Consider the following 20,902-nt stretch of genomic DNA (forward strand, 5'->3'; position numbering starts at 1 on the left):
ATAAAAAAAAAAGTCAAGTGAGACGAATTGTCGGAATTTATCGCTAGAGACACTTAAGTGATCATTTTCCCACCGAAATGATATTGAAGTGATCCGTCAAAAAGTTGCGATACCAAAGCGAGCGCCATATGAATATTATGTGACACTCCTAGTGTCTTTTTTCTGACTTGGTAATGAGCGTGTCAAAATGAAAACGGAAATTACGGATGGGTATCTGATTTTTTTTATTTTTTTGTTAGAAGTGGGTGCGTGGGGATACTAAATGACAATTCACAAATTATGTGTGGGCGAGAGACCCAATTAGTGAGAACGATGACAAAGCCAAGTGTGTGGTAGGAAGGAGCTCGATGCGCGAAACGAAGTCAAAATGTGATTTTTGTAGTTCCGGAAAAAAAGAAGAAAAAAGGAATTTACAGTCGTTTTCGTTTTCCAAAAAGTCTCAAATGAACAACCAAATCGTTTGACCCCCAAAAAAAAAATATAACAAAAAAAAAACAGAACAACCACGTCGACGAACACGCGTGACTTTGACCCAGCGCCAGCGGACAAAATCCCCTTCACGGGGGTTGGAAAGGCCGTCGTCCTCCCTCAAAAACCTCATTCGCTGAAAAAAACGCAAAATCATATAAAAAAAAAAGAAGAAGAAAAAACAGAGAAACGAGACTTTGGGGCTGAAGCTTGTCTCGTCGTATCGACACCTCCCGACCGACGGGGGAAGCCAAACACGTCACGTCGTTTCGGGTCGGGGGGATCTCCTCTGATGTGACCGGGGGAAAGGGATTGGGGTTGGGAGGGGACGCCATCAAATCGGAAAAAGATATTTTTCTTCGGATCCCTGACGTGTGTTGTGACTTTCAATTTGATTCGGGCAAGTAGTGTCCGAAAGCGTTGAACTTTTGAAGTCACGTCTCTTCCAGCGTTTTGCTTAGCATGTAAGCATTCCCCGGGTTCTCCCTTGCTGTTCCTCGTCCCCTCCCCCCCGCCCACCGCGTGGGAAGCTTGTCCCTCACGTCATGGTCCCATAATTCAACGGCGAACTGACCACGCGAGAGATCCGCGCCAATGACACGGGGTAGAAAGACCAAGTGGATGCCGTTTATTTGGCGAAAAATAAATAAATTTAAAAATATATTTTCTTAAAAATAATCACTCGTATCGTATTGAAATAATTAGTCAATGAATAAATATTTTCCACTATCGACATTAATTTTTTTGTTAAATGTTTTTCAGATCGTTCGTTTTTCAGCGAAGCAAACGGTGTCTGTAATAAAATTCCCACCTTTTTTTCTTTTACTTTTTTTTCCGTCATTTCGGTTATTGAAAATGTATATATTTACCTTTCAAAACCATATCAAATTTATGTCGAGATTAGACTCCCTCCAAAATTTGTCTTTTGATTGTATTTTAGCCCTCTCTAGCCATGCGTATGAATATGGCATTGTAATTGGGACAATAATCTATAGAAGAACCTAATTTCTCTTTCTTCTTTTTTCCTTCATACCAAACATTCAAAATTATTTTGGATAAATAAAAAACGGGAGATATGAAGCAAGATAAATGTTTACTCCTGAATTATATATTCGTAAATTATTTTCCCTCGAATATCCTCCCTTGAATAATAAAACTAGATAAGTCATCTGTCCCTTGGGGGCAAAGTCGGAATTCGAGGAAGAATCTTATGGAATATTCTAACTCATAAATAGCATGAGGGATCTGGGATAGATTCGAAACAAATTCGAAAGAACTGGTATTTATATGATTGGTTTAAAACGTTGGGATAAAACTGTAGAAAAGGATGGGATTTATTTTGTCACTTGGTTCGGGATATAATGACTTAAAAGAAAATGAACCAATACTTCTAATATACTTATCTTTTGAAACTTAATATTAGCATTTTACTTAAGCTTTAATCGATTGAAAACAATAATAAAAAAGAAGCCTTGTTACTGCATAAACATCTCTAATACTTCATGGCATCATAACTGCTTAAGTATATTTAATGGACAAATGAGACTTGAGGATACAAGGGTTGATTATATAATTTAGGGTTAATACAACGAAAAACCCCAAACCCGTACACCTATAACAAATTTACTCAAAACTAATTTTTTTTATCACCAAAAACCCCAAACTGGTATATATGTGATAATTTTACCCTTTGTTAGTTTCTGTTAAATTTTACTGTCAAATTTCTGAGTTTGATGACACGTGCCAGTTGACGGGTATACCAGTTTGGGGTTTTACCCTGTGTTTGTCACAGGTTTACCCATTTGTGATTTTTTGTGATATTAATCCAATTTAACGGAAGGGTAAATTTGTTATTAATGTACCAGTTTGGGGTTTGTGGTGGTCAAAAAAATAGTTTGGGGTAAATTTGTCATAAGTGTACAAGTTTGGGATTTTTTGTGATCAAAAAATTAGTTTGGGGTAAATTTGTCACATGTGTACCATTTTTGGGTTTTTCGTGGTATTAACCTTATAATTTATAGTATGAATTCATGTTAGTTAACTTGTCTAAAAAGTGTGGGGGCAAAAATGTAAAAGTATCTGTGTTGCATATCTCTATAAATAATGTTAGTAATATATATATTTTTTAAATTCGCTGATTGTGAAAGCTACATTTTAGAAAATCATTGTATAATTATACACAGACAAACGTTAGAATCCAAGCAAATGAAGATTTCATCGATTGTCGTTGTATAAACATTTTTATTTGTGGAGTACCAACCATAGTCCTTTTTCTCATTGAATAAATTATGGATGTTGAATTGATCTATTTAACAATGAAATTCAAGGTTAAAAGTATTTAAATTTGCTTTTGAAATTCGCAAACCGGAAAAAATTGAGAATTGGCTTTATTATATAGACTGCGTATCTAAGATAAATACAAAAAGTGGAGTCCTTGAGAGTATCCAACAACTTTAACTCATTTTCAAACTAAAAAAGAAAATCAAACTAAATTCCTAAACACGTCACATCATCAAATTCTTAATCATCACCTTTAATGTACACAAATTAGTCTACAGAATCAATTAAATAAATTATGGGGTACACCATGAGCGACTATTTTTTTTAAAAATTTGGTGATATTCAACTCTTGATAAAAATCTGACATATCATCATAGATACCAATTTCGTCAATCAATTTTAATAAGCATAATATTATTTTTTGAAATATTTAACAGATCATATAGAAAATTTTTATAGTGTAAGAATGTGGAGCAGTCAACCAAAATCCAATGTATTTTCCCGTCTTGAAATGGTACCGAGAGAATATAGTGTTTACAATTTCTTTTTCTTTTCTTTTTTTTCGTTTTTTCGTAGTTTTACCTAACGAAAACTTAGAAAAGGAAAAGAAAATTTGGACTTTAGAAAAATGTGAGCATCAGGGAACTATCGGAAAGAGCAAATTACTGAAAAAATCGATATTCATATGATACGCGGCTCGTGTATATATATATATTTTTACACTATTCATCTTTATCATTATTGATCGAGTCATTATAACTTAAAGAATTGATGAACCGTCGAAATCTATAACAATGGATGTGGGTTGTCTTAGAAAATAAAAATGAACGGGGTTGTATTTAAAAAGGAAAATTCTAAACGCCTTTATTTGAAACTATCACGGTTACTGCATGCCATTATTTGAAATAAAATTCATTTTGAACTTTTTTTTGAGAAAATGAGGATACTTCATGTCTTTATTTGAAATTTTCCCGTATTTAAAATATCTCCTCTACGGTTTTTTTTTTTTTTTGGAAAAACGATGGTGGAAAGAAAATGAGTGGAAAATATTTACCAAGACCGGCGTTTCCTTCCTTGAAGGGCTCAGCCTCTTCGCATGATAGAGAGAGAGAGAGAGATTTCTCTCTCAAAAAGCAAAGAGATTGTTCAGGAGAGAGAGAGAGAGAGAGGAGACACAAACACGAATCAGGAGAGAAAAGGTGGTCGACAAGGAGGAAAGAGCAGCAAGAAAGGTGAGAGAGATTCGATCTCTGACACACTTTCTTCCACCACCCTTCCGCCATCTTCCCACGGATCCCGATTCGGAGGGAGGGAGGGAGGGGGTGGGCGATGCTTCCGAAGGCCCCTTCTCTCTTGCATTCCCCGTGTCTCCCCGTTCATTTTCACGAGACTTGTCGGATTCTAGCCGTGTGCCGTCCGTGCCTTCGTTGTCCTCGCTTGTCGTCGTGCTAATCACCTCTGCACCCTTGCTGGGTAATGTCCGTTTCGCGAGGTGTTGTTCGAATTTGGGTCGTGAGCTTCACGGGCATCTCTGCATTTGGATTCCCCGTTTCATCGTCGTTCTTGATGATCCCTTTGGATCGTTCTCTTTGTAGCTGGGTTTTTAGGGCATCGTCTGGACTTTCAACTTGAATTTCTGTTCTGGGATCTCTCGTTGACCACGGGGGTTGGGAAATTTGATCCCTCGATTATAATAAAAGCAAGAAAATTTGCCTTGCGGGTCTGGCGTTCTCATTATCTTCTGTTTTGATCTCTGCATCTATGGATGAAGTTACGCACATCTGATTACGTATGTATGTATTTTTAAATTTGTAATTCTTTTCAGGGTTTGTGTCTCCTCTCAGTCAGCACAAGAGTCATTGCTCTTGATCAATCAGATGGAGCATGGTAGCCTAAACAGCTGGATATGGGATGGAGTGTATTACCACCCACATCTTTTTGGTGGACTCATGCTGACAGCGGCTATGCTTGGCTTGTCTACAAGCTATTTCGGAGGCATCGGGGTTCCGTCATTGCCATATTTGTGGTCGGATGTGGGCATTTTCCACAAGAAGAAGCGCGGGAAGAAGCGCGTTCGTGTTTACATGGACGGATGCTTTGATCTGATGCATTATGGACATGCTAATGCCTTGAGGCAAGCAAAGGCCTTGGGGGATGAATTGGTGGTGGGAGTTGTCAGCGACGAGGAGATCATAGCCAATAAGGGTCCCCCAGTTTTGTCCATGGAAGAGAGGTACTTGTTCACTCAGAGTTATTGACCTTACTTGAACATGTGTTGTTGACCTTACTCCTATGCCATACTCTGATCAGATTTGCTGTTTTTTCAATTGTTTCTGTTCTGAATTTTTGCTGATTAAATATAGATAACATATTACCACCATGGTAGTTGGTCTAGTGGTAAAGGGGTTTCCTTGTCTTCCATGAGGTCATGAGTTTGATTCACGCTGTGAGCGAACCGCCGAACAGCTCGTGTTGCGTTGCCTAGCTGCGGCATATCTCGTGTAGAAAGACTTCTCAACTCCTAGCATCGTGGGATTTGGTGACTGGCTTGCCAATCTCAGACCTTCGGGTCGCGGGTAATGCAACCGGACATTTTTCGGAGGACGTAGGACCCTTGTGGAGATCCCTAGTGCTGGTTGACCTACCCCACCCTTGTACTAATATGAAAAACTATTCTTAAAGCGAATCAGTTTTTGGTATGAGTGATATAGGGGGCTGAGATGGTGAAATTTTCCTCTTCTGTGGTTCTTTCTTATCTATCTTCTTCAAAATTTTCCCCCGTACTCTTGTTTTTCTACTGAAACTTTTTCTCTCTTCCGGTGATTCCTGAAATGTAATAGAAAAATTGGAGCGTTGGAGGTGCTCGATTGGCCATTAGTAAAGTTTATAGCCCTGAAGGACATCTACAATTTGAGAGTTTCATCTTGTGCATTCATTTATCATTTACATACTTCCATGGACATATCTGTGGTGCAATTGGCTATAATTTATGCTCGTAGATAATTAGGTGTCACGCAGTCAACAGATTGGTCTGTTTGGTAGTAGTATGGAGCTCATTCTCTTGTAATCTTGAAATTATTCTTGTCTAATCATGATGTTTCTAGGCTTGCACTTGTTAGCGGGTTGAAGTGGGTGGATGAAGTTATACCAAATGCTCCTTATGCAATAACAGAGCAGTTTATGAAGAGTCTTTTTAATGAGCATAAAATTGACTACATTATCCATGGCGATGACCCTTGCCTGCTCCCAGATGGAACAGATGCTTATGCCTTGGCAAAGAAAGCCGGACGTTACAAGCAGATCAAACGCACTGAAGGTGTCTCCAGCACAGATATTGTAGGTACTATATCTGCTTAATCTTTCTCCCGGCATTATTGAAAGGAAGTGCTCTTTTAAGATGAAATACATGGTGTTTCCTAACCATGGTTACTCATTTTATGCTAAAATTTCAATGCATAAGTAGCAATATATTAGCAAATGATAATGCTAGAGAGCAGAATTAGGTTCTTTGGCTTTTGTAACACGAGAACCTTTGCTTGTAATTTGTCACCGTCATGATACAACTTAGCAAGTTGCAATTGTTTATATGCTGGAAACGAGAGTAAAAAGCGGGTGGAGAGAGAGAGAGATGAGGGAGAGACTTTGGTAGCTGCCGAGGGCAAACCTCAATTGTAAATTCACTACATAGTCCTCTATACGTGGTAAAGTGAGTTAGGAATTATTCTATTTTTTATGCATCCTTTGAATCTATTCGAAACATCACATGAGCGATAAGTCTAACTGAAGGTTGGAGATTCGACATTCAAAACCCTTAAAATGGATAAGCGTTGAGGCCTTGAATGACGTAATATTTGCCATAGTCAAAGCATCCTAAGATGAGGACGTCGAGCATTGATGAGCATCATTTTGAATATCTTGAATGACATATCAGCAAGCAACACTTCCCTTCTTGTCTAGCCGCAACAAAATATCATTACATGCAGGTTTATGACAAGAGAAAGATAATTTGGATACTCTTTCTTTGTTCAAATTATCCTCTTCTGCTTCTGCTCATTGTCCCTTTTCTAGTTTCAGAATTCGTACTTGTTATTTCTTATCTCTCTTTTTTAATGCAAGCTAACTGTTCACTTGTAGGAAGGATTCTTTTATCTTTAAAGGATACAGAACGCGACAATTCTTCTTTAAACGGAGAGCACCATGAATCTATATCAGAGGATGCCCACATTTCCCAATTTCTACCAACATCCCGCCGCATAGTACAATTTTCGAATGGAGAGGTAAGGGCCATTTCTTTGTGAATCAGATTATTCTATTTCCTTATAGACTTTCCAAGTCTATTTCACCTCCTTGTTCTGCCCAGGCTCGGCAATACGTGTGATGTCTCCGATAGTCAATATTCCACCCTACATTAAAATCAATGCTTAACCCTTTAACTGTCAATCTAATTGGTAGAATTCTCTTTCAGTTCAACTTGCAAAAGTTCTGTTGCAATGCTGGTGGTTATGAAGCTAGCATGCAATGAGATTTGCTTTCTATCTTTTGATGCTGGTATCTTTTACACCTCAGGGTCCCAGTACAAATGCTCGTATTGTTTACATCGACGGTGCATTTGATCTCTTTCATGCTGGACATGTTGAGGTAATTTGGAATGTTATGCTTATACTAGTGCTCCTGTTTAGTGTTGTCGTTTATACCCCACATATTACCAACTGAAATTTTGACTAAACTACAGCAAGGAATTGCTTCCTTAAAAAAAAAAAAGAATAAAAATTGTATCAAGAACACTTCCAAGATAGAGTTACTGTGGGATTCACCTCCGCGATAAGCTCGGGAGGACCTTGGCCATTCTCCCCTCACGTAAGCCTGGACTAGCTTTTCTGCTTACCATGCACATCCTAGTACAGGAATCAAACTCAGAATCTTCTAGTTTTCTCTATTTATGTCGATATTAGAAAGAATGGCCATAAAAGATGTTTAAATTTTAATTTTGCTGCTATTTTTGTGCATTCCAATGATCTTTTCCACTTTTTTGTTGATCAAGGTGATGTCATAGAAGTTGAGTGAAAAAATATGGATTAACTGAACACGATGAAGCATCAACATCGGTGTTCCATATAATATGGGTATTCGAATATGTTTTACCTGGTACTTTGGCCTTGATCTAATCTCTTTAAAGTTCATGATTTTGGTCAACCTGAATGTGGTTAGCTAAACATTCTTTTTCTTCGCCAAAAACGAGAAAATATAAACATTCTTTTCTTCTTTTGTAATTTATGGTCAATTCCCTTGTTGATCATGACTGGCGTTTAAGCAGAACAGTCATGATGATTTATGCAAATCAAATCAGACTCAAGGGTGAAAAATTGGGGTTTAAAGATTGAATGCTGTCAGATCGCATCCACTGGCCTTGATGTGACAATTCGTACGCTTGGTCTGGCAATTCCAAGCTCCATTGAAGTTTGTAAATTGTATTCTGTTTTGTTATACCTGGAACCAAGTCATTTATATCTCATACATTCTTGCTCAGATCTTGAAGAGAGCCAGACAACTCGGGGACTTTCTCTTAGTTGGTCTCCATACTGACCACACTGTGAGGTACCATATGCTTGACTTTTGTTACCATTAATTCAATTAGCACCTAAACAATGGCCTTTATTTCTTTTAATATTAGCTATTTGAGGAACATTATGCAATTTAGTACATTCTGCAATAAGTGATATGTGGGGAGTCAATTAAAAGGTTTCGCTTTTTTTTATCCAGTGAACACAGAGGGAAACACCACCCGATCATGCATTTGCATGAGCGCAGTCTCAGTGTTCTAGCTTGTCGTTATGTTGATGAAGTCATCATAGGTGCACCTTGGGAGGTCTCAAAGGACATGGTATGTAAAATATTCTTCTATGTATGCCCAATTTCCATTAGATTATCCTTTAATTGCGTATTTTTTATATTTCTTTCAGTTATTCGTAGTTTCTTCTCTCTATTTTAAGTGGGTAAAAGAAATATAAATGTTGCAAAAGTTGACGCTTTAGTCAGTTGAATGTTCAAATTGAGGATCCTACCTGCACTTTAGCATTGACAATGTTGCGATAACAAATAACTTTTTTTGGTGATGACTTTGACATCTTCGAATTTACTCTGTTCTTTGTGGACTCCATCGATAGCTTTTGTTGGTGATGACTGAAACCTCTCTGAATTTTACTCTGCCAGTCCTGAAGTCCTTAATAAATTTTGTTGGTGATGACTACAACCTCTTTGAATATTATCAATCCACCAGTCCTGAACATCCGAATCGAACATACTTTTGGAGTAGTGAACAAGAATCTAGTTGTACTTAGTGGCTTTTAGTCTAGGTAGTCATAATCACTTTTCTCTAAGATCGGTGGGAGGATCATAAAATGGAATCTTTAAGACGAAAGATTTTCAAAGTAAATAAATCATTTAATCCTATGAAGAGTGTTAATGTACTTTGGACAAGACCATAATTGATTTGATACGTTATGAACGGTTATCCATGAAGTAGTTTAGCTACAAACCCAAACTCAAGAGTCAAGATAATTTGACCACCACTCAGAGAAGCATGAAATAGAGCTAATGGACTATAATAATGAATATTAGAAATTAAAAAATGAGTAAAAAAAGATAATTCTCCATTCTATTTTTTGAACTCAGTTAATGACATGAAAGTGAGGCGCAAGGATTAGCCCCATTTAGGCTAGTTTAGATAATGTGTTTGTTGACTTGGCAATGTCCATAACCTTTAGTGAAGGTTTCGAGTTTCCTCAATTTTGGGAGAGAGAACATATTGTCATAGAGTTCTGAAATTTTTGGGGCCACTTCAACATATTAAAAGGAATTTTGTCTTTTTTAACTCATCTACATCTTCATCGGATGTGCATGGTTCACCGTTTCACTAAAAAATCATTCTTATCTTTATCTACTTGGGCTCTCTGTTCAAGTAACTAATAAGTAAAAATAGCCCAAAACCGAAATCTGTTGTAACACAATTGTCGCAATTTTATCACTTCAATGGCTCAACTCTCAATGTCAAGCACCATCTTATCTACTATATGACTTGTGAATGAGTTGGCTTATTCCAGCACATTTGAACGTAAAAGAGTATAACATTATGATTTGTGAACGAGTTGGCTTATTCCAGCATATCGGAACGTAGAAAGAGAGTATAACATTAGCTTCAATAATGTGTACCATACGTCAATAGTATATTGTTGTGATTTGGTCCGTATTATTGTTATCAGTGCACTATAATCGTAATTTTTTCTGTTCAAGTGCTTTTCCTCTTCACTTTATGAGCCATATCCTACTTGGTGCTTTGGTTGATGATATAGTCACCCCAGTTGGCTGCTGAATGCTGTAGCTTTGGAACTGCTTGTGTTCACTAGTTCAAATTAATAAAGGGTTCAGAATCCTTGATATTTTCTTATGTCAAAATAATTGGAGCTTTTGGAAGTTTTAGAATCGTTTGATGTATAAGTCTACTCAAGAGATATTTTCTCAAAGAAGTAATTCTTCATTTGAATTATGGGCTAAGAAGTTTGTTCTGCATTGAGTTGGAACATGGGTTTTATCAAGTCCAAAATGAGAATCAGACCCGAAAGCAAAAGACTCTGGATTTCACATGATGTATTTATAATTATAGTTGCAAAGTTTTTTTTTTGTGGTAGTGAAAAATGCAATCTTCCATGATTACGCAACTTAGTTGAGAACTATTAATTCATGATACAGTAGGATTCATGTTTCCTTTGTTTCATGTCCCTCCTAATATTTTAACCTGATCAGATAACAACATTCAATATATCCTTGGTTGTGCATGGCACAATTGCTGAGTCCAATCCTTTGTCTCCTGTAAGTTGTTATGTCCCCTTTTCGTTTCCAACCTATGCATTAGATTCATTATTGAAGCGGACTTGTCTTGCGTTATGCAGGTTGGAATTGATCCATATGCTGTCCCTAAGTCAATGGGAATTTTTCAGTTGCTTGAGAGCCCAAATAGCATAATTACTTCTTCGATAGCCCAAAGAATTGTTGCAAATCATGAGGCTTACTTGGTATGCTCTCCAATCTTATTGTTCTCTTTGCATGCAATGTATACATGCAATGTTCAATCACTCTTGGCTCCACTATTTTCGTAGATATTGTGTTCGATATCCCTGCCTTGCCAAATTTTGTCCCCCTTTCTGTTCCTATATGTACTTACCAGGAAAATGAAATCCTGTCTACGTAAGGCTAAATTATCTGTTAGAGTAGGGAGTAGTTCTACTGCCATGGGATATTAATTTGGCAAGAATGGTTTAGGATAGCGAACAGAGAATCATTATATCACTAACTGGCACCTAAAATTCTTAAGAGGGTTACTGCTATTGAATATATGTCAAGTCACTATATTCGGGAGCTCGCTAATAAGATTGGGTAAATACAATGTAATCGTAGCTGGTGCTTTACTGCTCTGTTCAGTTCACATACTTTTGTGTTTAATCTTTTAGAGTACTAATGTAGCCAACCTTTCTTTTCTAGAAACGCAATGCGAAGAAGGCACAGAGTGAGAGGAAATATTATGCAGAGAAGAAGTATGTATCAGGCGATTAGCTTGGATTATCGATTTTGGTGGTTAGTTCAGTTGTCCACACCTGCCAACCTTAACCATTTTAAGGATGCCTATTGTTATTAAAGATGAGAGATGTAGTTAGCACATATCTAGATTTGTGTACCCAAAGATGAAGAGATGCAATCAACACGTACCTAGATGATAGGAGAATAGAAGACTATACAACATTTAACTTTTGTCCGCACTTCAATCTTCAGTGTTTGTTCATCTTGTTGTAACAATATTCAGAGCAGAGACAACATATCAAATTGATCTGATAATTCATTTTGCATATTCATGGTCACTCCTTCAGTCCTACAAATGGTTCTTGTTATATTCCAAGTCTGATGCAATTTTGTGGGTGGGGTGCCCGCTATTTTTCGAGAGGTTATTGCAATCTAGAATGATCTTGAGTGATATGTATTTTATCGTGAAGGTTGAGTTATATTTATGATGTTCTAAATATCAGTGGTACTTCTTAGATGCTTATTCACTTTGGTACATGTTGTATGAGCTGAATTTGACCTTCCAAAACTCTAGAGCTAAGAATTGGATGCTTATAGTTATATGGTGGTACTTTTTAGATGCTTGTTCACTTTCGTACTGTTCAGATGTTGCTAAGTTTGCCATGTAAAAGGTTGGAGCACAAGTTTTACAACCCTCTTTTGGATTGTACTGTGAACAAATTGATTAATCACTATAATGGGATCCGGAAATGAATGTTTGGGTGCATTTGTTTTATCGAAAATTTCATGATAAAGGAAAATATTATCCATGAAAATCATTTTCTAGAAAAATAGTGTTTTCATTTGTTTCGTGGTTTATTGTAGGTGATTTCTTTTTTGCCAGGAGGGGAAGTTATTATTCCCAATCTAAGCTTGTTAGTTTTAGTCCATGGAAAACTTTTTGGCTGATATTTTCCGTTGGAAAATCGAAAAATAATTTTTCAAAAACAGTTTTTTTTTTCAAACAAACAGCTTAAGAGGTTCGGGCTTTTCTAAAAAATTCCTTTACATTCCAAACTGAAAAAAGTATAATGCAAACTGTATTTATGATTTGCAGCACGACAAATATGGTTTTATAGAAGGAAAGGTAACTTAAGCAAGAGAAAGGTATAATACAAATTAGAAAGACGTTGTACGGACAAGAAAGTTTCTTCATGAAATTGAAAGTTACGTTCCAAACGTTACTTACAACAAGATGAGAGATATTACTACTTGAGGAACATATTGGGAACATATTGGCAATGAACGAAATTCAAAGTTTTCTTATGAACGGAAAGAAAAAATTCGAATTGAAATTCTCTCCTGATTTAATTTAGAAGTATTTTATTATTTTCATCTAGTTTTTTTCTTTATTTTTTTCTTAGTTCGCCGTGATGCTCTTCTCTGATCGCGCGTATGTTCTGCTTCCATCGTTAGAAATTAACCCGATATATACATATAGTTTATTGTACAACCAAACTTCTTGGTACACCTAATCCATTCTGTCCTCAACTAAATGAAAGTTTGATCATTCTGCGTAAGTAACTTTTCTTTAATGTCCGTGAATTACCGACACAACCAATTTTGTGAGTAACCCGATAAGTACCGATAGTGCATCGTACAACCAAACTTCTTAGTGCACCTAATCCATTCATGTGCCAAAGGAAGCCTAAGGGTAGAACCAAAATTAGATAGAGCGGATGATCTCTGGCGAAAGAAATCGAATAAAAAAAATGATGTCAGGATACGATCCCCTCCACCAAAAGTTCCATCTTTTGTGTAGCGGCTAGCATGACCGTCGATCCATAGAATGGTGAGCCGCAAGACTTTCTGTTTTTTTGAGTTCTCAACCGTTTTCATTTTTGACTCTATGTTTTTTTTCTTCTTTTTTTCTGTATTTGACTTCTTTGTTTCCTTATTACAAGCTCAAATTGAGAGATAAAATCATAAGAGAGCCCACGGAATAAATTTAAATTAGATACTGAAATATAGATAATTACAAGTAAAAAAATAGGTTTAATATCACGAAAAACCCCAAACCGGTACACCCGTGACTAATTTACTCCAAACTAATTTTTTGACCATAAAAATCGTGATAAATTTACCCTCCGTTAGTTTATGTTAAATTTTAATATTAAATTGTTGAGTTAGATGACACATGGGAGTTGACAGGTGTACCGGTTTTAGGTTTACCCCCGTGTGCCATAAGTGTACCGGTTTGTGATTTTTCGTGGTATTAATCCAATAATAGAGGATAAATTTGTCATAAGAGTATCAGTTCGGGATTTTTTATTGTCAAAAAATTAGCTTGAGGCAAATTTATCACTGTCGTAGCAGTTTTGGGTTGTGGGCGGTAAAAAAAAATTAGTTTTAGGTAAATTTATCACGGGTGTATCAGTACGGGGTCTTTCGTGATATTAACCTAATTAAAAGATGAGAAAAGATTTAAAACCTTCACCTCGCAACTAATAACAAAATCATTATGCAATGGATCGGCCTCGACTAACCAATTTACATGATATTTGCACACGTGAAATAATTCAACACATGCATGCAACACGTGGAACCCTTGCTCTGTATTTCTTGCACACGAAAATTAGCTCCCGTCCGATGTTCTCAGCACGAAGTTAGATGGGGACACAGATCCGGTCGGAGACCACAGGCGGTCACCATCGTTCGTTGACCTGCGGGTACGAGGCCTTCGCTCTCCCCATCTACCTCTGCTGCCTTGGACGCTGCTGCTTTTGGATGTTTAGTTCGGGGACGTTCGCTTGCCTTTCCTTCTCCGCACGCCCCGCCACCATTTATCTCCTCCTGCACCTTCGCTTTCTCACTCAGACGAAGTGATCCCATCGCTCGCACTTCTTCTTCTTCTTCTTCTTCTTCCTCTTCTTCTTCTTTTGCTGTTTCCCTATCTGTCTCTGTCTGTCTAGTCTTCTGGGGCAAATAGATGGTCACGGTCTCCCGCAGTTCTCACACCGCCAGGAGTATGGCCATGCCGCCTCTCGCCTCGCTCGTCCTGCTCCTCGCCGCCACTGCGGCTTCCCTCGCTTCCTGCTCGGTCATCGTCAAGACCCTGCCCGGGTACTCCGGCGAACTTCCGTTCTCGCTCGAAACCGGGTGAGCTGCAGATCGCAGATTTTCTCGCTCTCGCTCTTCGTTCTTGTTTCCCCGAATTCCCATGAACAGTAAACGGATGAGTTCATTGTGGTGTGGGGTTTGTGTGTGTGTGTGTGTGCAGGTATGTGGGAGTAGGGGAGGACGAGGTAGTGCAGCTGTTTTACTATTTCGTGGAGTCGGACAGGAATCCTTCCGAAGACCCGCTTCTTCTCTGGATCGAAGGCGGCCCCGGCTGCTCCAGCCTCGGCGGTTTCTTCTTCGAAAACGGTGCGCGCGCTCTCTCTCTCCCTCTCCGATCGAACCATGCTCGTGAATAAAACCAAGTTGTTCCCGCAATTCGACACTTAGTCTACGAAATACTACATTGACTACAAAGGAAAATGTCATGGTGCACGTGTTCATGAAAATGCTAGATGTAAATTGAAAATCTCATTAAAATCTCCTTACTGAGTGACGTGGCAAGTTTCGATTGGGTAGCGCCACAAACGGAGCCAATTGAGTTTAAAAAGGTTGGCTTATTTAAACAGCCAATAGAAAATTGCCACATTATTCATAGCATAAGTTTTTGTCAGGATAACTAGATTTTGAGCCGAACCGTTCTTTGCCTGACGAACATAATTTAAGGAGAGAATCGTGTGTAACCGTGCGAGCGTACATTAAATTACACTGAAGTTGGCTCTCTTGTCGGCGAGTCAAGTGATTTGGATAAATGTAGTACGTGTATAATAGTTCAAGAATTTTTTGTGATATACAGATTATTTTATAATAAATATGATATGAGCGTACCAATTTAGAATAGCTTAAATATCGGGAAAAATACACAACCGTTGGCTGGTGGCCCAAAACAGATAAAAAGGAAGAAGTGAATATTTGCTCCGAGAGAAAGGGACAGCCATATTTAAAAATGTTCCCGTACATCACCGTATATTATCCATAAGTCAAAATGTATAGTTGACCATGAATTTTGAAAACCCTGGACCCCCAACCTGGTCTACGAATCCTAAGTTCATCTAAACCATGAATTTGATGGGTTGGTGGAATTCACCAGAAGTTCAATGATTCGTATGTATTTGGATGTGTGCACTCGGCATGTTTAGTATACCGATGTGTATACTACCGAATGCGTCATTTAGTATGTCTACTCGATCCATCCTATTTGACAGGCACACGGTGTCGACCCGGCACATAAATTTAAATTCACATAAATCACGTTGGTGCATGAAATTGATTGGATTTGACTATTTAAACGTAGATTTGACGTAGAGGCTCAATGCGTATGCCATTATTGCGAGCAAACTCTGTCTATAGTATTTCTACTTGACCATGTAATTTTGTTGTGCTTAAGGAAGAAACCACCAGAAGTCAGGCAGCGCTGTCTTTTCTCAGTACAACAACCAGCACTTGGTTGAAAGGTTGGTAGAGAAAGTACAGAAAAGATTGCCATTTTTGGACCGATTTTTAAGGTGTCTAAACTAAGTTTTTTGTTGGCGAGAGAAGGTGTCAAGCTACTTAACGCGTCAATTAGAGCACTGCACGGACCGATACATCCAACACCTTTCTAGTTATTCCTGAATGTCCCGGATAACACGAGACCTGAGAAGTTTCACATTTGTTTCTCTAAGTGGGGTGACAGAGACTCCCTTGAACTTAGGTTTTCGCAAGATACCGTAAATCGAAATTATTATATTACGAGTCATTCACATCGAATATTTACTTGATATTTATATTTTGTCTATCAATGTGATTGATTGTTATATTAATTATGTCCGAATAAACATAACCGGTGATCGGGCAGCGGATTGGGCCGCCAAAGCCCGTGATGATGATCAGGGTCTCCATCCCAATTGGGTTCTCTACCCTCCTTCAATCCACTGGGCCTTGCTTTGTCATGATGTTTCAAAGTTACTTAATGAAATGAGTATCCCTTTGTGACCAAAAACTCCAACAACAACATCAAACTTTCTCATGATCTTCTTTCTTCTCTGCAATTTCACAGGTCCACTGAATTTTCAGACCAGAGATTACAATGGAAGCTTACCCAGTCTCCATCCCAACCCATTCTCATGGACCCAGGTGCAAAGAACCCCTCGAACTTCCCTAATCTATTATCGGCTTCATACACACAAAGCGAACTGCATTTGTTCCTCCGACGAACCCTTTGATTGATGGGTCACACAAAGTTAGGGACATCGCTCGGGATTGTAGTTCCTTCTGAAATATAAGCACGGACGGCGTCCGTATCAGTAACCCCTCGATCGGGAAACATCGATCAAATCTCTAAATTCGATGTTGTTGTTGTTGTTCCCATGTTTCTTCTAGGGCATGAACATCATATTTTTGGATGCACCCGTGGGGACGGGGTTCTCTTACTCGACCACCACCGACGGCTACAATGTGGATGACTACTCCTTTGTGGCACAAAGCTACGAATTCTTGCGAAAGGTTTGGTTCTTATTTTGCCTATTTTTTTCATTTTTTATGCGTTAATACCTTGTCATTTTGATGAAATTTTTTTTAAGGGAAAAATGATACAAACAGTTCATAAATTTTGGCTCAATGTGCAATATGGTCCTTGAACTTTTAATTTGTTCATTTTAATCCCTGAACTTTAACCTAATGTGTAATATGATCGTGAACTTTTAATTTGTTCAACGTCATCTCTCAACTTTTGATACATGTTCAATTTAGTTCCTGAATCATATAAAAATATTCAAATTTAGTCCTTCCATTGAATCAAGTTCAAGGACTACACTGAAATATTTACACATAGTTCGGGGACTACATTGACCATGTACCAAAAGTCCATAGACCACTTTGAACAAATTAAAAGTTCATACATCACATTGAACATTAAGCGAAAGTTCAGTAATCACATTGAACAAATTAAAAGTTCAGGGACCAAATTGCATATTAGATCAAAATTTACGGACTGTTTGTGTCATCATCCTTTTTTATGAAGTGATTTTCACTTTCGTCCTTGGGCTTGCTATGGCACAGTGGTTGGTGAATCATACGCAATTTTTGGAGAACCAATTCTACGTGGGGGGCACCTCTTATTCCGGAATGGCTGTTCCTATGATCGTGGAAACGATCTTGGAAGGTAAGCCATCCATCATTTTTTAATGTATTTATTGTATAGTCCATGTATTTTTATCTGAAAAATCAAAACCGTCATTCTGTATTTTTTTTTAAAATTTTACATTAAGGGTGCGTTTGTTCCGCGAAAAATGAATGATTTAATAAATATTCTCCTAAATATAATCGCTCAAATCGCTTGCAAAAATGAACAAACAAAATTTCTTTTTATTGTCCGCAAAAATGTTCAGATATAAATTGCCGTCTAAGTGATCATTTTTAGAAAAATGTTTTACAAATCATTTATTTTTCGTGAAATAAACAAAACCTAAATCCTCCCTTTATTTTTTTTAAAATGTCACCAGCCATCCTTAAATCGGCACCCAACCCAAACCCAACCCAACCCAACCCACAAAAATCTAAGACACCAACAATGCATAACCTCTAATTTGTAGATAAGTCGCTCATTATTTTTCATTCGTTCATTTTTACGAGGGATAAAAATGATCATTTTTAGCTAAACGTTATCATTTGTTTTCCGCAAAATAAACGGAGCCTAAACGCAGAAATCTGCCCGCTCACGGTAATGACTTTTGTTTCGTCTATGTTATATAGGAATTGCAGCCGGGAATGAGCCAACTATCAACTTGAGGGTTTGAATCCTTTTGCCAGCTTCATTTCAATTTAGATTCTGCTTACCAATCTTCTGTTTCATGAAAGCTAAATCCAATTCTTTTGGTGGTGAATCGTTAGGGTCTCTTGATGAGCAACCCGGTGACGGATGCATTCATAGACGATAACTCGAGAGTCGAATATGCTAACCGGATGGCGCTCATTTCAGACCAGCTTTACGAGGTAAAAACATGTTGTTTCCACAGCTACTCATCGACGGAAGTTAATCACGCAGTCGAGTCGAGTGCGTTGATCCGGCACATGCATGATCCTTTTTGCTAAAGCCGATACTAACCGGGGTGCGCGATGTTGTGATCCAGGCGGCCAAAACAAACTGCAATGGCGACTATGTGAACGTCGACGATGACAATGTTCAGTGCATCGTAGATATAAATGCCATCGACGAGGTATGACTCAAACCTTAAAAGACACAAAAAAGAAGAAGAAGCAATTGACATGTTATGTCCGTATATACACTGTTTTTGCATGCTTTCGCCGTGTGTGCGTACATGAAAACACCTCCTTTTATTTGAAAAGTTCGCAATTTCTGTCACGCAGAAGAAATAATTTACAATTAATCCCCTGCACGAAGGATATTCAATTCTAAAACGTTCAATTTGGTGTTCGTTGGGACGCAAATCCGGTCAGGCTAACTTTCCGATCGGAGGAGCGATCGAATTTGCATTACGAAACACGAACGGGAGGGGGGGCGGATGGTGAATGGTGAATCTTCCCTAGGAATGGAGGAAATTATGCGGTTTACCCTTAAACTCTGTGGTGCATCTTGTGATTTGCAGCTCACCAGCCAAATCCTGACGGTCCACATCCTGGAGCCGGATTGCAGCAACGCCCTGCCTGATCCACAAGACGACGCTTCCCTCCGAAGATATCTCCGGGAAAATGCCACGGCCAAGTCCACGGACCATCCCCTCCATGGGCCCGCACTCTGGTGTCGTGTACGTCTCTCTCTCTCTCTCTCTCATTTCGAACAAAAAATAGCGATACCGTGCTCGCTAGATGCATCAGATCGATCTAGGACTAATACGAGTACATTCGGTTACCATGAGTTAGGATCATTTCACTTTGCTGTGAGCATTGCTGGGCTAGTTTCTTCTTCTGATCTGCTTTTGTGATGATCAGAACTACAACCACATGCTCTGCTATATTTGGGCGAACAATAAAAGCGTTCAAGAAGCGCTTCATGTCCGACCGGTATGTCTCAACATAAGATGCTTTCTCATTAACAAACATCCATGTACACACCTTCGCGCATGCACGCACTCGTTCTCAGCAATACAGTAGTTCGATTGATGCCCACGTTCCATCATCGAACACTTCTAAATTTACCATGCCATGATCCGGCGTCCAACCTAAACATGCTGGAATTTCCGATGCATGTGTATGCATGTCGCTGAGCAGGGGACAACGACCTACTGGCCATACTGCAACATGACATTAGCTTACACGAAGGTCGTTAGCAGCGTCGTCGATTATCACAAAAACCTCACCAAGGCAAACGTACGGGCTCTCATCTTCAGGTACCGAATGGCATTTTCTTTTCATGTTTCGTTATCAAGAACGCCTTCGGATTTCGAATCCCTCTATTACTTTTTCACTTCACTGTGTCTATAAATTTGTCATTCTGGTGCAGTGGGGATCATGATATGTCAATCCCGCACATCGGTACTCAAGCCTGGATAAACGCTCTGAATCTGACTTTAGATGAGAGTTGGAGGGTGTGGTCTGTGGACGGCCAGACAGCAGGGTATGTCCTTCAAATTTTTCTTCAATTTCCTGGCCTCATGCACGCAAGCGCCGTGTGCCGTACATAAGAATATCGAAGTACACGAGCATACTCTCTCAACGTAACCTAATAACTGGGGCACTTTTTGACATGTTTCCTCTGCAGATACGTCAAGACGTACCTTAAGGATGATTATAGCCTGACGTTCACCACGATCAAGGCAAGAAAAAACCCCCCTCACTCAAATCTTCTTGTGTCATATAATGCTCAATTGAAAACACACGAAGCATTCAAACATGAACTTACTTGACTTCTCGGGGTGTATCGTACAGGGAGCAGGACATTTCGCGGCAGAATACAAGGTCAAGGAGTGTTTTCACATGGTGGATAGATGGATGGCTTACTACCCCTTGTAAAAGGAATATCAAGCCTAGGAGACACTTTGAGCTCAACAGTATTAGCAATCACTGCTTTTCTCGTGCAACGCCATGTTTTGACGGGATGATTGTAGCTCCTTTCTGCTGATATTAGAGGAAAATAAAACTACTCTGATGAATGATCTCGCAAGCAATTGTCGGAATAGATTGTTGGTTTCTTTGCCGCAACATGAGGCCAAAAGGGTCCATAAGTAAGCTGAACAAATAGAGCACATACCACACGCACTTGAAGTAGAATGCTCCATGCTACTGCAAAAGACAATTTCTGACATCGCTGTCAACTCTACGAGCAGGAACAGAGGCAACTTCCTAGTTTTGCAACTTCAATATGCAACAGAAGAGTCCTAAGCCCTAAATTATGAGAAGATTCTAAATAATGAGAAGTTTTGGTGCACTATCAGAAACAAAGTCATCTGAATTATTCCCAGAACCAGACAGTTGCCAATAATTTTAACACACTAGGCAAAAAAGGGCCTGCAAGTAGACACATGCATACAGCCAGAGTGTATACCCCCCC

The 20,902-nt window shown here is 38.7% G+C and overlaps 2 protein-coding genes and 1 long non-coding RNA gene across 5 annotated transcripts; 2 read left to right on the plus strand and 1 right to left on the minus strand.

Moving 5' to 3' along the window:
* Positions 1–3,848: 3,848 nt before the first annotated feature.
* LOC115686932 (ethanolamine-phosphate cytidylyltransferase-like) lies at positions 3,849–11,657 on the plus strand. Of its 3 annotated transcripts, none has more exons than XM_056318777.1 (10): positions 3,849–3,980; positions 4,574–4,981; positions 5,853–6,088; positions 6,883–7,025; positions 7,315–7,386; positions 8,276–8,343; positions 8,509–8,629; positions 10,549–10,614; positions 10,695–10,817; positions 11,284–11,657. In XM_056318777.1, exons 2-10 carry the CDS (start codon positions 4,626–4,628, stop codon positions 11,353–11,355), a joined length of 1,257 nt encoding a protein of 418 aa, XP_056174752.1. In that variant the 5' UTR covers positions 3,849–3,980; positions 4,574–4,625; the 3' UTR covers positions 11,356–11,657. The 3 variants fall into 3 exon arrangements, with proteins under 3 accessions (XP_056174752.1, XP_056174753.1, XP_056174751.1); XM_056318778.1 differs by having other exon boundaries at positions 3,853–3,980; positions 4,593–4,981; XM_056318776.1 differs by lacking the exon at positions 3,849–3,980 and adding an exon at positions 4,069–4,221.
* Positions 11,658–14,133: 2,476 nt separating this feature from the next.
* On the plus strand, positions 14,134–20,553 carry LOC115686921 (serine carboxypeptidase-like 13). Its single transcript, XM_030612340.2, has 14 exons — positions 14,134–14,457; positions 14,579–14,724; positions 16,454–16,530; positions 16,777–16,899; positions 17,455–17,557; positions 18,148–18,185; positions 18,286–18,387; positions 18,525–18,611; positions 19,002–19,160; positions 19,345–19,416; positions 19,624–19,742; positions 19,856–19,969; positions 20,114–20,168; positions 20,281–20,553. Exons 1-14 carry the CDS (start codon positions 14,288–14,290, stop codon positions 20,362–20,364), a joined length of 1,449 nt encoding a protein of 482 aa, XP_030468200.1. The 5' UTR covers positions 14,134–14,287; the 3' UTR covers positions 20,365–20,553.
* On the minus strand, positions 19,420–20,384 carry LOC130140152 (uncharacterized). Its single transcript, XR_008818137.1, has 2 exons — positions 20,255–20,384; positions 19,420–20,107 (listed from the first exon to the last, which is right to left on the minus strand). It is a non-coding gene; the product is annotated as an uncharacterized LOC130140152 (long non-coding RNA).
* Positions 20,554–20,902: the final 349 nt, after the last annotated feature.

This window comes from Syzygium oleosum, unplaced genomic scaffold (assembly GCF_021117445.2).
Source record: "Syzygium oleosum isolate NSW1041296 unplaced genomic scaffold, Sole_v2.1 Sole_v2.16, whole genome shotgun sequence".
Taxonomy (NCBI): Eukaryota; Viridiplantae; Streptophyta; class Magnoliopsida; order Myrtales; family Myrtaceae; genus Syzygium; species Syzygium oleosum.

Bases quoted from the DNA above. Each gene is read 5' to 3' on its own strand.
- LOC115686921 (XM_030612340.2), top strand. From the start codon at position 14,288: ATGGTCACGGTCTCCCGCAGTTCTCACACCGCCAGGAGTATGGCCATG. The intron at 19,417-19,623 runs GTATGTCTCAAC...GTCGCTGAGCAG, and splicing joins AAGCGCTTCATGTCCGACCG to GGGACAACGACCTACTGGCC. The intron at 19,970-20,113 runs GTATGTCCTTCA...TTTCCTCTGCAG, and splicing joins GTGGACGGCCAGACAGCAGG to ATACGTCAAGACGTACCTTA.
- LOC115686932 (XM_056318777.1), top strand. From the start codon at position 4,626: ATGGAGCATGGTAGCCTAAACAGCTGGATATGGGATGGAGTGTATTAC. The intron at 7,026-7,314 runs GTAAGGGCCATT...TTTACACCTCAG, and splicing joins TACAATTTTCGAATGGAGAG to GGTCCCAGTACAAATGCTCG. The intron at 8,344-8,508 runs GTACCATATGCT...TTTTTTATCCAG, and splicing joins CATACTGACCACACTGTGAG to TGAACACAGAGGGAAACACC.